General features: G+C 49.3%; 1 protein-coding gene across 1 annotated transcript; it reads left to right on the forward strand.

Moving 5' to 3' along the window:
* The first annotated feature begins 698 nt into the window (after nt 1-698).
* On the forward strand, nt 699-13752 carry LOC147645896 (serine/threonine-protein kinase PAK 3-like). The gene is made up of 14 exons (XM_086874147.1): nt 699-1095; nt 2755-2792; nt 3236-3367; nt 4505-4846; nt 5293-5382; nt 5782-5956; nt 7433-7496; nt 8193-8241; nt 8620-8732; nt 9321-9438; nt 10126-10225; nt 10690-10886; nt 12236-12373; nt 13474-13752. The coding sequence occupies exons 1-14, from the start codon at nt 819-821 to the stop codon at nt 13573-13575; spliced, it is 1935 nt and encodes a 644-aa protein (XP_086730273.1). The 5' UTR covers nt 699-818; the 3' UTR covers nt 13576-13752.
* The last annotated feature ends 844 nt before the right edge of the window (nt 13753-14596 follow it).

Consider the following 14596-nt stretch of genomic DNA (forward strand, 5'->3'; position numbering starts at 1 on the left):
TTTTTAATCTCCTCTTTATCTCCTTTAATCCTCTGACCACCAGTAGGATGGGGATGGAGTCTTGGGGTGGGTGTGGGATGAACTGAGGATCCAGCAGAGAAGGGCAAGGCAGAGGGGAGAGGACTCAGCCAACCCTTCTCCTGCTCTCTCCTCCCCCAGGCTCCAGCTAAAGCAAGTCAGACTGGAAAGGATCCCACAAATGCTGTGTTCTCCTCCCTCTGAGCTTGGCTGGGGATCCTCAGCTTCAGCCTGGTGCAGTGATGGCTTACATTCGCTAATTTGATTTTTTGGCTAATGCACTAAATTGAAAAAGTTTATTATTACTTAATCACCTTTCACCTTTGCCGAGTTCTGCTGCACTGTGTCTGCTTTTCACCGAATACACTGCTAGCTCACCTACACACTTGTGCTTCTTAGGATAATATTTAGATTCATAACTTACTCTATAAAATCACACAATTACAGTTGAAATCTCTCCACCATCTCACTCATTGCAGTTTTTTATTTACTTATGGCATATTCTTACTTGCAGCTATAGGAACATAAGCTTATGAATTCTCGACTAAACGTCTGTGAACCTTTAGCATTGCATGAACCCAAGCTCCTTCCAAGGCTGGAAATCAAACCCTTCAGTATCTGTGGAAGTTTCTGTCTTTCCATTTCCCACAGCCCACCAAAGGATTTGTGACCCTTTGTGACCCTTTGTGACAGAGGAGAAGCTCCCAGGCAATTTTGTGTTTGCTGTAGGGAAGGTTGGGTTGCTCTGCATCAATTCCCAGAGCAGCGCAGAGCATTGGCTTTGTGATGTCAGGGCATGGATGCCACCTTGTCGTGGTGACATCCCAAGGTTGCCTTGGTGCACGGAAGGCCTCAGGCTCAGAGCAGCTCTTGGGCTTGCTCAGTGCAGGAGCATCCTCCTGCTTGAGGCGTTTGTCAGTGGGCAGCTGCACACTGACAGGAGCCTTGTTTGTTTTTGTGGTGGAGCAGAGTGTGCAAACCGGCACAGCAGTGCTACAGTGATGGAGCAGCTCGCTGCTGCCGTTTGCACCATTTATGGCATCGCCTACGCCGGCTATTACCTCACCAACCTGGCACGTAAGTAGAGGTTTTCCCTGGCTGGAACCTGAGCTGGCTTTTGTAGGTCTCCCTGCTCTTTCTTAGTGACCGGGCTGCTATTGAAACAGAAAGACCATGAGGATGCCCCTGGTTTGGTAAAGCTCCTGTCAACACCTTCAGCAAAACACGGGGTGTCTGTAGCCAGGGGGCTGCGGGCAGCATTTGCAGGGCTTCTGTTCCCTCCACGGGAGAGCCTGTGGCAGCAGAGTCTGGCATTTCCTCACTTTGCTGGCTCAATCTCTTGGGGTGACTTTACTTTTAAGATAGCTCTGAGAGCTGGGGAAGTTGAAACTGCTGGAGGCTGATGGGAGTTTTTTCTCCTGACTAATTCCTGGCCATGGGTGAGAATTGGCAGCGGTTTTAACTATTGAGAAGTGAGATCAACCTGTGAACACCACCTTAAGATGTGAGGCCGGGAATTTCTTGCTCTCTTTGGTTTCTGGCTTCTGACGAGGTCACAGGGCTCTGTCTCGGCCTCCTCCCCCCTCCAGGCCGGACAAGGCTGCAGAGGGCGGGGTGGGGGGAGAAACGGAGCCAGCCTGACTTGGTTTGCAGTTTCTGCCATTGAACTGAAACCTGACACCATCAACATCTGCAGCTTGAGCAAGATTTTAACTCTTTTACTACCTGCATGAGACTTGCAGATTAATCCTTTTTTTTCCCAGAGAGAGAGAGAGGGAGTGATCAACCATCAACCCATCAAAGAGAGTGAAGGAACAAATTAAATTGAGAGGGGGAAGAGAAATAAGGAGATGCTTTAATAAGCTGAAATATTTTTCTGTTAAAGCTATGGAGATGGACAGTAGTGTTCTGAAAAAACCTCCTTTAATTCATGACAGAGTATATTGGGAGGAATGGAGTGTTTCACAGTGTGGATTTTGAGCAAATGATGAAGTAGTTGTGACACTGTGAGATGCTGGAACAGAGGGGGAGAAGTAAGAGTTGAAGATTTGTGTCTTTTAAGAAGCAAAAAAGAAAACTTCTGTTTCCAGGAGGGCTCAGAAAAACAGATAAAGAGAACTTTTGCCTTTGAATAACTCATTCATAAAAATGACATCCCTAGACTCATGACCCATAACACACCTCAGAGTGATGGGAAATGGGAGGAGACAACTGATGGCAGATTTCTGGGCAGCTGGCATCAGAGAAATAGAAAGCTATGAAGAAAAATCGTTTTCTTGTGAGAAACTCCATAGATAGCAGAAGAAGACTTCTGTTTCTCTACAAAGACTGATGAAAAGACTCTAGCAGGAATTGGGACTGTTGTAAAGACCAAAGTTCCAAAGTATTTTTGTCTCTATGTTGTCATGTGAACAAGAGAATGGTTGGGTAGTGGGGGAGAAAAGGGTTGTTCTGGAAGTTTTATTCTGGTTTCTTATTCTTGTAGTTTTTGTCAATAAACTTTCTTTATTCCATTTAAGTTTTAAGCCTGTTTTGCTCTTGTTCTAATCCATATCTCACAGCAAGAAATAAGTAAGTTTCCTAGTGATTTTTTAGTTGCTGCTTTAAACCACACCAGTCAAGCAGGACACCTTTGAAAATGCAGACTGGGAGATCTTCTCAGATGCTGCTCTAAATAGGCCACGGTTCTCTCCAGTTTTCTCAAAGAATTTGGTTCTTTTTCCTTGCCCACTGCAGGTCATCTGAGCCGTGTGTTCAGAGGTGCCGATCCTGAGGTGAGTCAGAAAGGAACATTTGATGCTCCTGGTGTTTCAGAACTGTGCAGGGAACTGTGAGCTTGGCCTGTGGCAGTAGAGTGCAGAGGGCCAGCTGAGTGGGCTGAAAGAAGATCCATTTCCATGTTTACAACAGCAATAGCAAAGGCATTGTTGGCTATTTCCTAATTTTCCATTGCAGAGCTTTAAAAGAACTCAAAGCTCAGATTTGCAGAGAGAACGTTGCTTGCTGATAGTAGCCAGGGTGAACTCTCTAATTCAGAACTATTTGCAGCCTGGCTGAATTAACCCATTTTAATTTAGTTGGAGTGACTTAGAATCCCATTGCTGTCAAAGCTGATGATTTGTGCTTGGTAGAGCTGGTTGTAGAAATCGAGCTGAAGAGAAATAAGGTTCTAAATGATAGGGAGCTGCCTGTCCCTAACTCCACCATCTGTCCACAGAGCCCAGAAGCAAGAGCAGACTCTGCTGTGGCTCCCTCTGCTCCTGGAGAAGAGGCCAAAGAGGAGCAAAATGAGCAAAAGGAGCACGAGCCTCCAGCTGTGGTCACAGCCCAGCCTGACCATGCCCAGACAGTAAGTGCCAGTGCTGGGTGCTGCTGTCTTTAGTGCAAGGCAGAGCTGCAAGTTTCTGAGCAGCCAGCACTTGCTGTTGCTGGCTGAGGATGCTGAGTGCTGGAGTCCTGCCAGCACCCAGCCATTCCCCCATCCCGTGGCAGCTGGAAATTGGGCTTTGAGCTGTCGTGCTGAGGCCCCAAAGCGCTGCTGCCTGCGGGTGAGCAGCTGGCTGCTTGGCTCAGGGAAGCTCTGTCTCTTGGCTTCTGCCAAGCCATGGCCAAGGGCTCATACGGCATTTCTGGGGCTCACAGGGCTTGCTTTGTTTGCTGTCCCTTTTTGGAAACCTCTGCATGACCTGGAGAAGTGTTCTGCAGTTTTCTGGAGTAATTCTTCACTTCTGCAGAGTCTTTTAGGCCACCTGTCTTTTGGCTTTTGATAAGCTGCAAGGAGATGATTGTGTTGTCCATGAAGCTGTGGCCGGCCATTCTTGTCCTGTGTGGCCAAAGAAACAAACTGTGTAGTTCTGAACCCTTCTTCTGAGGCAAAATCCACAAGTGGCAAGTTTCTCTTGATACGTTTTGTGGTGAAGTCTGCAGCTTTGGAAACTGCATTGGAGCCTAGTGTGGGGGCAAAGCTGCAAGTCCTTGAGTGCTGTCTTGTGTTGCTAAGAACCCCTTTAGAGATGGTTGTTTTTTCTCCTCAGAGCTGTTTTCCTCCTCCTGCCTCTTCTGTCCTGACACTCCCTGTTTAACCTCTAAATTTCTGCCTGTCCTAGTGAGGTGGGACAATTCCATGGTTTAGGTGGTTTTTGCTGACTTTGGTCATACATGCATTACATGACCCATGGCTTCCTTCATTGGCATCCCTAGGGGTGTGTCAATTAATTTGTTGGTGGGGCCTTTTGAGGATCTCTGTCAGTGCCACTCAGAATTCTCAGCTGACAAAAGAGGGAGGAGAAACACCTTGGTCCTCTTCCATATCCTGAGGTGGCCATAGAGGCTCTCTGACCTGCAGCAGAGGATCCAATTGCACACATCCTTGTCCCCTGAATGAGCAGGATTTCTAACAAGAGTGTAGATGTCGGAAGGGCAGGAGTGGCAGTGCAGGCCTGAAAAGGGCAGCTCCCAGGCACTTGCTCTCCATTTGTGTGTACAGAACATCGAGGCAGAGCCCCAGGCAGAGCTGCCCGAAGCTCCGAGGGCCATCATGGCAGTGAAGAGGAGGCCTGAGGAAGACAAAAGCATCGAAGAGGAGATGAATCTCCCCTGGCAGAGAGGAAATCAAGAAAACCAGGTGAGTGAAAGTGTGGCAGACACTCCACTCATGGACATTCCTCTCTCTGGTTCTTCACAGGCCTCTGAGGAGGAGCTTCTGGCAGAGCTGCAGGAAACTGAGGCTAGGATCAGGGCAAGGGAGGAGAGGCTGGAGGAAGAAAGAAGAACAATCGAAGAGAAATTCCATCTCCTCGTTCAGCAGCAAGAGGCTCTAGAAAATCGAGTGAGTGAAAGAGCGATAGGCACAGCAGTCACTGCAGTCTGGTGCTTTCTGCCCTTCTTGCCTTTCCTCTGCAGAGCAGCAGGGGGCTGGGCTGATGCCTCTCAGTGCCATCCTGCTGTAGTGTCTATCCCAGCTGCTTGGAAGGACATTTCCTGCTGTGCTCAATCTCAGCTGCTGCCCTGGACAGTGGCACCAGTCATTTGCCCCTTTTGCCAGCACTCATCTCAAGGGATTCCTGCTGGCCTGCTCCTGCTCTCCTTGTTTCTTCAGGGCTTTTTGCAAGTGAACACAGTCCCCCAGACAGATTTGGAATACAAGCTGCAAGCTGTCTGTATCCCTTGGTGAATCTGCTGCTGTCCTGCTCTTTCCCTTTGCTCACAGTCAATGAGCCTTGGCACACAGGGACAAGCTGTGGTCTCTGACTGCTTTGTTCTCTTTGACTTGAGGTGGACGTGTTGATATCTCACCTGGCAGCCTGCGAAGGCTTCCAGCAAATGCCGGCTGATGAAGAGCCCCAAGGTCGGCGGCAGGCACAGGTACTGTCCCAAGCACAAGTGCTGCAGGCTGAGCACCTTCTGAAGATGGTGCAGGAAAAGAGGACTGAGGGGGAGGAGCTCCAACATTAGAACAAGGAGCTGCAAATGTGTCTGCAGCCCTTGGAGGGGGAAAGGGATCCGTGGGAGGAAGTGCAATGGTCGTTGTTGCAGTCATCCTTCAGAAAATCCAGGAAAATGGAATATGAAACTGGCCATCAACTTGATTAAAACCAACCTTGGGTTTTGACCATTTGGTTCCAGAAGTGGGCATCCAAAAAATCCAGCTGATGAGCTTTGCATGTGGCTAACAGCAACTTCCTAAGGGCTTGCATTTGAAAAGGGAACTCGGGGTAATCTCTGCCAGCCAGCTTCCTGACACAAACTCCTTTCTTCTCGCAGATCTACACAGGCTCTTCCATTCACTCTGCTGTAGCAGCAGCAGCAGCAGCAGCATCTAAAGGAGCCTTTGTTGCCCAAGCTGAGCAGTGGAGCCGGGGCAGTTTGTCCATTTCCAGCAGTGACACATCTGCTGCTCAGCTCCAGGAGAGCCAGGGAGACTTCGTGGAGCAACTGAGTACGTCTGGTGTATTTCTTGTCTGAGGGACAGTGTATTGTGTGCACGTGCCAGCAGAGCTGTAGCAAATGATCCTCCTCACTTTGGTGTCCCAGAGACATTTAGGACTCCCCACAGGAACTGCTGTGCTCTGAGGCAGCGAGAGAGCGCTCTGGCTGTTCCTGCTGCCTCTGAGGGCAGCTTGGACTGGCTCGGCTTTGCCTGGCATTCCCTTGCCACTAAAGGCAGAAGCAGGAATTGTTCTTGGATCAGCAGAAGGCTGTGGCCCAGCAAATGATCTATGCAAGTTCTGTGTGCTAGTGGCCAAACTGAACAGAATATTTGATTCCTAAAATCTCCTGATTCTCCAGACTTCCCACCAGTCGTCAGAACCAAAAGACTTCACAGAAACTGATTTGGGATTTTGTCTTTTTGTTGTGGTTGTGTTTTCTGTGTGGTGTTTTTTATAGATTTTTGTTTTGGGTTTGGTGGTTTTTTGGTAGAGTTTTTTTTTTTTCCATCCTGAAAGACCTGTTCTGCCCCGTGTGTCTTACTGGTGTCATTTTTAGGACTGTTTTTATTGCCTCTACTACATCTACAAGGTTTTTATGAGAATGCTGTATTTTTGTCAGTGAGGACTCCTTTGAAAGAACATCAGGTGACAGCAGAAACAGAGAGCAAGAGATGTTTTCATTGGGCCCACAATGAAGAAACAGATACTTGTATAACAACCTGTAATTAATATCCTAGTTTTATTTTTCTAAAGATGTGTCCAAGAGACACATTCACGTGGTGTGATCAGATAAAACAGCACTGCAGGCATTTCTCAGGAGCGAGCCTGCAGCCCCTGTGCTGTGTATTCCTCAGATCCATGGCACTTTTTCATACCTGATTCCCAGCCATTCCCATGACTCTTAGAATCCTACCTATTGGCCCAAGCCCTGCTCAGATCAGTCTCTGGGAAAACACATCAAGCCCTTTGTGATTCTGCAGCACAACCCATTTAATCTGCTTCTTGCCCATGACAGCTGCCAGTGCTGTGCTCTCAGAAAAGACCTGGTGAGGCTGAGAAAAGATCCCAGCTGATTTGGTGTCTACCTTCACCTGCTGGGACACAAAAGGGCCTTGACCTGCACCTGGCTGTGTCTGATCTCCAAGGCAATGCTGGTGTGTCCTGAACGGGGGCCACAGCTTGTCAGGGGCTCAGGCTGGCTGTGTCTTCTTGCCATTGCTTGTCAGTGCTCATGCTTGGCCTTTGCCAGCCTTGTGCTGTGCCCTGCTGTGCTCTCTGCGCTTCATTTCCTTCCAAGGACTGGACAAAATCAGTCTCTCTGCTGGCCATTTGTACTGCACAACTGCCTGTCTTGTTGCTGCTGTGCTTGCTGCCCAGCTGACCACAGAGGGTTCAGAGCCCCAGACAGCGGGGCTGCCTTTGGCATCTCCTGCAAGTTGGGATCTCTGCCTGAAAGTCAGCATCTTGCATTTTGTTTCCCTCAGGGAGAATGGTGAACACGGAAAATCCCATCACAAAATACATTGAACTGGAAAGTCTTGGCAGCGGGTGAGTCCAACCACAGTCACTTCTACACAGCCATGGGCCAGGTGTTTCACTGGGGGAATATCCATCAAGTGGGAAGTCAGACAAGTTGTCCACATGTTTAGACAGCGGGCTTAGTCTGCCCCATCTCTCAGTACTGGCCAGAATTTGTCAAGTGTGCTCAGAAGGCATTGTCAAAGACATCTCCATGCTGCCAAGGTCTTGCCTGCAGCAAGGAACAGAACCTGGTAAATCTGCTTGTCTCTCAAGTGTGGGACAGCTCAGGATTCATTTCCTTCGCATTTTTGGATGTCTCCAAATCATCTGGCCACACTAATGAAAGGAGAAGAATCTTGCTTGCCTGAAAGCACAACCTACCCCCAATGAGAGCTGTCAGATAACAGTTCTCAGGAACATTTCTCTCCAAGAGATTGCTAAAGGAAATACTCTGTGCTCAGGGTTAGAATTGCACAGTTTAGAAGCTGATAGCCGAGATGAAGGAATAAGCTGCCTTTTGGAGCTGAGGCAGTAAATCCCAAGGCTTCAGGAACAGGCCCAGTGCCCAGGCACTTGAGGGGAAAATGCATCATCTGCCTTCTGGCAGACCCCTCCTGCAACCTGCAGCTTTTAGGCATTTACAGCAGAGCTCTCCAGTCTGGACTGGCTTCCACTGCAAGATCTAAATGGCTTCTCCTTTCTTTGCTGCTGTTTTGTTTCTAGGGGTTTTGGAGAGGTTTCCAGAGCACTTGACATTGCAACAGGAGGAGAGGTAAATGTCAACAGCCCCTGCAGCCTCTGCTGCTCTCCAGGCCTTTCCCCACTGCTGACAGCTGTGGCTGGAGCTTTGAGGAGAGCTGTGCTGAAAAGGCACAAGAAGCACAGACTGGAGCCAGCCTGCAAATTGCACTTGGAACAGGCTTTGTGGACAAGGCAAATTGCCAGTGGCCACATGTCCTGTAACTGACCCCCAAGGGAGCAGAGAAATGGGCTGTTGGAATGTCACTTCCTAATTACTCCAGTGATGAGGTCTAATCACAAGGCACTTTGGCACAGCTTGGCTGTGCCATTCCAAAATCACTTGCTCCATGTGTGTTGTTGTCTCATGCTACCAATTTTCTCAAATTACTCCTTTTCAATGTCATTTGAGGTGGCCATCAAGAAAATAAATGTGCAAGGAGTGAGTAGGAAGATACTAACCATGAATGAAATCAGGATCATGGAGAGTAATAGGAGTCCCAGGATCGTGAATTACTTAGCCAGGTGAGTGGTCACGGTCCTATCCCTTGAATGTTTACATACTACAAGCATGAGAGCTTAAAAACCCACTTTGGTCAGTGGCAGGAAATAGAGCTGTTAATGATTATTTCTCTACTTATCTCCAATGGATGGGAAGAGACTGCATTTTGTCTGCATGAATCCACCCTGGCAAATGCAGACTGGACATTGTTCAAAAACCTGCATCAGCCCTGTCTTAAGAATTCAATACCTTCTAAGTTCATTGCCTCCACAGTTCTTTGGGCTTGAGTTTTTCAAGTTTCTTAAATGCTGATGAACCATCCAAGAGAGGATTGCCCTTGCATTGTTGCCCCTCTTTTCCATTGCTGTGCATGCCAGGAAGACTAGGTGCTTATTTCCAGAAATGCCATGCATGACAGGTTTTTTATCTGGGCTCTTCCTAAACTGCCTTTCTCCTTGAGACAGCACAGACTGCAAACACTGCACAGCCTAGAGGCAATGTCTATTCCTTTTCTTCTGCCCTTGTCTCCAAGGGACCCAGAAACAAGACTCAAGCAAAAAACCAACCTAGCCGTGCATGTTCACCTGCATGGCCTTGTTTCCTTTTTTCAGCTACCTTGTGCATGAGGAACTCTGGCTGGTGATGGAGTACATGGACGGAGGCACTCTGAGAGATCTCATCGACGAGATTCAAATGTCTGAAGGAGAGATTGCAGCTGTCAGTCGGGAGGTCAGGGATCCCATCTGTGCTTCCAAGGCCTTGAGCTGCATTGTCTGGGAAACAGGGGCTCAGAACGGGAGGGATTTCATGGGCCAAGCTTGGTTTCTGTGTTGCTGCTCGGCTATGGGCAAGCAAGAGCATCTCAAGGGAACTGTCTGCCAGTGCCCCTACACTCCCTGGACTCATTTCCTGTACTCTTATCCCCTGCTCTTGTATTCTAGCTCTGTCTCTCGCATTGGCATTTGCACTTCTCCACCTTGCCTAGCTAAACTTTTGCCTGTCTGCACTACATTCCTTGTCTCTAAAGCAAAGGTGTACTGGCCGGATTTGAAACCAACAGGAAAGAGAAAAAAGAGAGACATATTTGTTTTAGTTCTCAGCTGAAAAGGGTAGTAGTGCAGCCCAAATGCTGTTTGCTTCTGAGCACATGCACTGCAGCTGCAGTCACCCTGGCTGCTTTGCAGGGGACAGTCTACAACAGCAGTTGCTGGTGCTCTTTCAAAAGCTGACATGCCTTTCCTGAGAAAGGTGCTGCTCTGCTCCTGTTGGAGCAGCAGGCTTTTGCTCTCAATGGCGCTGTGTTCTGCCATTCCTCCCCATTCCCCTGCAAAGGGAACCTTCCACAGCTGTTTCCTTTCTTGTGGGATGAACTCACAGCACTACTTTTTGCCCCCCTGGTTCTGTTTTCTCTCTCAGTGCCTGCAAGGACTGGATTTTCTTCACTCCAACCACGTGATCCATCGAGATGTCAAGAGCAACAACATCCTTCTCAGAACCGACGGCTCTGTCAAGCTGGGTCAGTGTATTCTTGCTCAGCTTCAGCCTTCCAGGAATGGGGGGTGTGGGGCTGCTTTCAGTGACTGCCAGCTCCCCAAAAATGCTGCTGCTGGCAGTGCAGGGGTCCCTCCTGCTGTGGGCTGAAGGCACAGTTGCAGGGTGCACACAGCTATGACAAGGAACCACAAGCAGCCCAGAGTGCTATTGCTCTGTGTGTGTCTGTGTGTGTTCCTTCCAGAGGGAGGGAGCTGCAATCTAAACCTTCAGGGGAACAAAAGGCACTGCTGGAGGAAGTGTAAAAAATGGGGGGATGTTTGAAGTAGCCAATTCATATTTCCTTGGCTAAAGCCCTAAGGAAAGAGAGCAGGGAGTGTTGTCCAGGAAATTCAACTGCACATTCTCAAACTTCCACTGGGGAATTCTCTGGCTTGGTTTCCTAATTGAGAGTATTAAAATTAAAAGAGTATTTTGCTTTCTCCTCAGCTGATTTTGGCCTTTCTGCTCAGCTCACCCCTGAGCAAAATCAGCGGTGCTCGGTGACCGGGACTCCTTGGTGGATGGCACCTGAAGTGGTGAAGCGTCAACCATATGGCCCCAAAGTGGACGTGTGGTCTTTTGGAATTGTGGCAATTGAAATGGCCGAACAAAAAACTCCTTATGACAGTTTCACTGCTCGATCGGTAAGGAGCAAATACTCTCTGATCCCGCTGTCTTTCTCACCTGTCCCGTGTTCTCTGCTCACTGCACAAAATCCCATGGCCATCTGCTGGAAGTACTTCCACCAAGGCCCCTTCTACAAATGTCCCTGCAGCACATCAGCATCTGCTGGAGCTTTGGTTGCAGCACTGGGGGAACTCAAGCCTTACCTCGCCCAAACCATCTCCATTCTCAGGCAGCATTTTGCTTTGCCTTAGAAGTCGTTCCAGCTCTTTTGGCTGTGTAGATGGCCCCAAGAATAGGAAACAAGCATCTCAGAGCTGGTGTTATCTTTCCAGAAATGAAGCAAAGAAACTCAAACCAAACCAAGTTTCTAAAACAGTGCTTTTGAGAGAAGAGGTGCAGCCCCATTCTTCTCACAGGGAAACTTGCCTGAAACCCGGAGATGAGGCTGTAAAGCCAGAGTCTCTTCTGCTTCTTGTGCAGTGTTGCTGAGACACTCAGTGACCACCTTCTTTCCTAACCCAAGCCACTTTCTCCATATCACCAAGCTGGAGCCTGGTGACGGGGAGAGCCTGCCAAAACCTCCTGTTTGTTTCCTGGCACTTTCTGGGATGGGCACAGCGTTAATGCATTGACTTGAGAATCCAACCAGCACAGGCTTACCACAGGGATGACACTTCTGATTTCACCATGAATATTTTCCTTTTGCCACCCAAGGGAACATGAAATTTTCAGAGTGCTGAGAGACAGAGATGCAGGTGGCTCCTGTGTGCCCAAACAGGCATTTTCAACCCACTACAATTGTGGAGGCATGTTTATGTGTCTGTGTTGAAAATGAGATTCCAAAGGTTTGTTTCCTTCCCTGAGGAACACCTGCTGCATTTCCTTTCTTTCCTTCCAATTACCATCATTTTCAAGAACAGGACAAAAAGCCTGATGAGTTTTGTTTTATGGCAGCTATGCTTAAGGGACCAACAAGCACTGCAGAGATTCTTTTCATGTAAGAATCCTTGGAATTGTACAGTTAGTTAGAATAGCAAAATCCCTCTTCCAAAAAGGCTGCCAAGCTGCTGGGAATCCTCCGAGAAGGAAACACGTATTTGCTGATGTAGTTGCCACTAACTAGAGCAGGCAATGAAATCAGCTGCCAAGGCAAGATCTGCTGGATGTTGGCAAAGCTGTGGCTTTGGGGCTTGGGTTTTTTCATGATACAGGAAAGTCGTCATCCAAATGCTACAGGAAAGTCATCTCTGCCTCTCTGCCAGGGTAAAAACTGCCACTGCAGAGTGGAGCTGGAACAATGGGCTCTGGGAGAGCAGTTCCAGATGGGAAAGAAGCAGGTGGAGCCTTGTGTTTCCTTTTTCCCCAGGCTAAATTCCACATAGCCACAGAAGGGACCCCACAGCTGCGGCAGCCCGAGCAATTCTCGCCTTTGCTGCGTGACTTCCTGAGCTGCTGCCTGCAGAAAGGCGAGGCGCAGCGCTGGTCTGCCAAGGAGCTGCTGCAGGTAAAATGCCAAAAGGGCTGCAGGTGAAACAGTGTCCCAGGGATGGGCTCCTCCTCCACTGAAATCCAAGGCATCAGATGAGCCCCCATCCTCCTCACTTCCAACCTTGGTGCTGTTCAGCTGACAGTGGGGAGCAATCCTAGACTGGGCTGGGCTGGCAGGGAGTGCTGGGTTTTAGCGCTGGCTAAAATCACCAGGGCACTTACTCATTTCTTGCTGGGAGCTATGGATTAGGAGAAGGGCAAAACAGGCTTCAAACTTTAAAGGAATAACAAATTTTATTATCAGGCCCACAAGAGTAAGAAAGGTCTCATCTGTGCAGTGAAAGGGTTCAATCTCACCCAGGTCATGGCAGTCATGGTGTTGGATTTCAGGCTGTGCTGGGCCCCTCTCTCTGCCTGGGAGCCGCTGGGAGGGGAGGCTCGGCCTGGAGCCGTCGCTGCACGCCGGGGAGAGGGTTTAGTGTGGGCAAGATGTCAGCAGCCTGGGGCCGGGGTCCCGCAGCCTCCATCCCCCGCCCGGGAGCCGCTGGGCTCTGGCCTGGCCTCCCCCAGGAGCACAGGCCGTGGGCGAGCAGGGCCGGCCTCACCAGAGCTCCGTTACCTTCGGGCTCCGGAAGCAAAGAGGGCCAGTGCCCGGGCTGGTGGTTTTCAAAATGTGCATCATCACAGAGGCGCATCTCATTTCTAAATGGTGCAAAATGTTGTCAGTTCTCAGAACTAGCCAGCCACTGGCCTGTCTCAGACACAGGGGAAGCTCCCAGCAGCTTCTCTCAAAGAAATCACTTCCGTGCGGGGTTTCTTACTTCTTTCCCTAAATGTCAATTCATCTCAAACTAACACACAGGGACATGGAAAGGTCATCTAGTCTGTGTCCTGCAATGAGCAGGGACATCTTTCAAGAGATCAGGATACTCACACCTCAGATATTTCCAGGGATGGGCCACCTACCAGCTCTTGGGGCAACCTGTGCCACTCTTGCCCCATGCTCCTGACCTACTCTGACTCAATCCCCTTTCCATTTAAAAACTATTCCCCTGCCTTTGAAGCTCTTAGCTTGGAAAATCATGCTTTCTTGTTGTTTTATTTTCCTTTCTGCAGCATCAATTTATAACATCGGCCATGCCTGGGTCCAGCCTGGCACCTCTCATCGTTGCAGTAAAGAAGTGGAAGGAGGAGGCAGGAATGCAACAATTAATTTAGAACTGCCTTCTCCATGCCCAGTTTAGAGTAGGATTATAGAGTAGGATTGTAGAGTAGGGTTGTAGAGTAGGGTTGTAGAGTAGGATTATAGAGTAGGATTGTAGTGCAGGATGGTAGTGTAGGTTTGTAGTGTAGGATTGTAGAGTAGGATTTTAAATAAAATTTCTAAAATCTCAACTCCTTTGGAACATTTCTCTCCTTCTGACCCTGTGAGAAAGCTCAACATTTCCTCCTGAATTGTCAGTTTTTTCTTAGAGGTGGAAAGTGACATTGATGGCTTCTTTGGTACAGTTTGTAAGGGGGGAAGGCTCCTCTTCATTCATCCTCTCCAGACCACACTGCCTTTGGAATATGGCCAACTGGACAAGTTTTGCCCAGCTGTGGCATTTCTATTTGAGGCAGAAACAGCAATGGAATTTGCAGGAAAAACCAAAGGAGGAGCGGTGCAACGCAAACATCCCATGCAGATGCAGGCTGTGCAGATGTGACTCGAGAGTATTTGGGTTCCTGCCACTTGGATTTGTATCCCTCAGAGAAATCTCTTTGGCTGGAGGAGAGTCTGGCTGAAGAGAGAAAGCAGAAAGAGCAGTGAGGGTGCTGTGCAAGGTCTCCTGTGGTGCAGAGCTGTCAGCGACTGTGAGGTGAGAGCGGGCCCGGCCTTGGCCAGGCTGGAGCCCCAGCAGAGCCCTGGCAGAGCCCGGAGAAGCCTGAGCCTCGGCACAGGCAGGCTGGAAGGAGGCCCTTGGAGCTGCAAGAGGCAGCAGCCTGGCCCTGGCTGCCTCTTGCTGGCACCAGGCAAATCCTCCGCTCTCAGAGCCAAGCTGGCAGCTGGCTGCTCCTGAGGGGAAGCGGCGCCGTGCTGGGCACAGCACACACTGGTGCCATGGGCTGTCTGGAGTCTGCACAGGAGGAGAGAAAGGCAAAGAGCAGCCCAGGGCTGCTGCCCTGCCTGACCATTGCTGCTCTTCTGCTGCCTGCCCTGGAACTGCTGGCAATGGTCAGCAGTGTGTGCAGCACTCTG

The sequence above is a fragment of the Cyanistes caeruleus genome, unplaced genomic scaffold (genome assembly GCF_971803275.1).
Source record: "Cyanistes caeruleus unplaced genomic scaffold, bCyaCae1.hap1.1 HAP1_SCAFFOLD_146, whole genome shotgun sequence".
NCBI classification, from domain to species: Eukaryota; Metazoa; Chordata; class Aves; order Passeriformes; family Paridae; genus Cyanistes; species Cyanistes caeruleus.

Bases quoted from the DNA above. Each gene is read 5' to 3' on its own strand.
- LOC147645896 (XM_086874147.1), top strand. From the start codon at position 819: ATGCCACCTTGTCGTGGTGACATCCCAAGGTTGCCTTGGTGCACGGAA. The intron at 1,096-2,754 runs GTAAGTAGAGGT...TGCCCACTGCAG, and splicing joins TTACCTCACCAACCTGGCAC to GTCATCTGAGCCGTGTGTTC. The intron at 10,887-12,235 runs GTAAGGAGCAAA...CTTTTTCCCCAG, and splicing joins ACAGTTTCACTGCTCGATCG to GCTAAATTCCACATAGCCAC.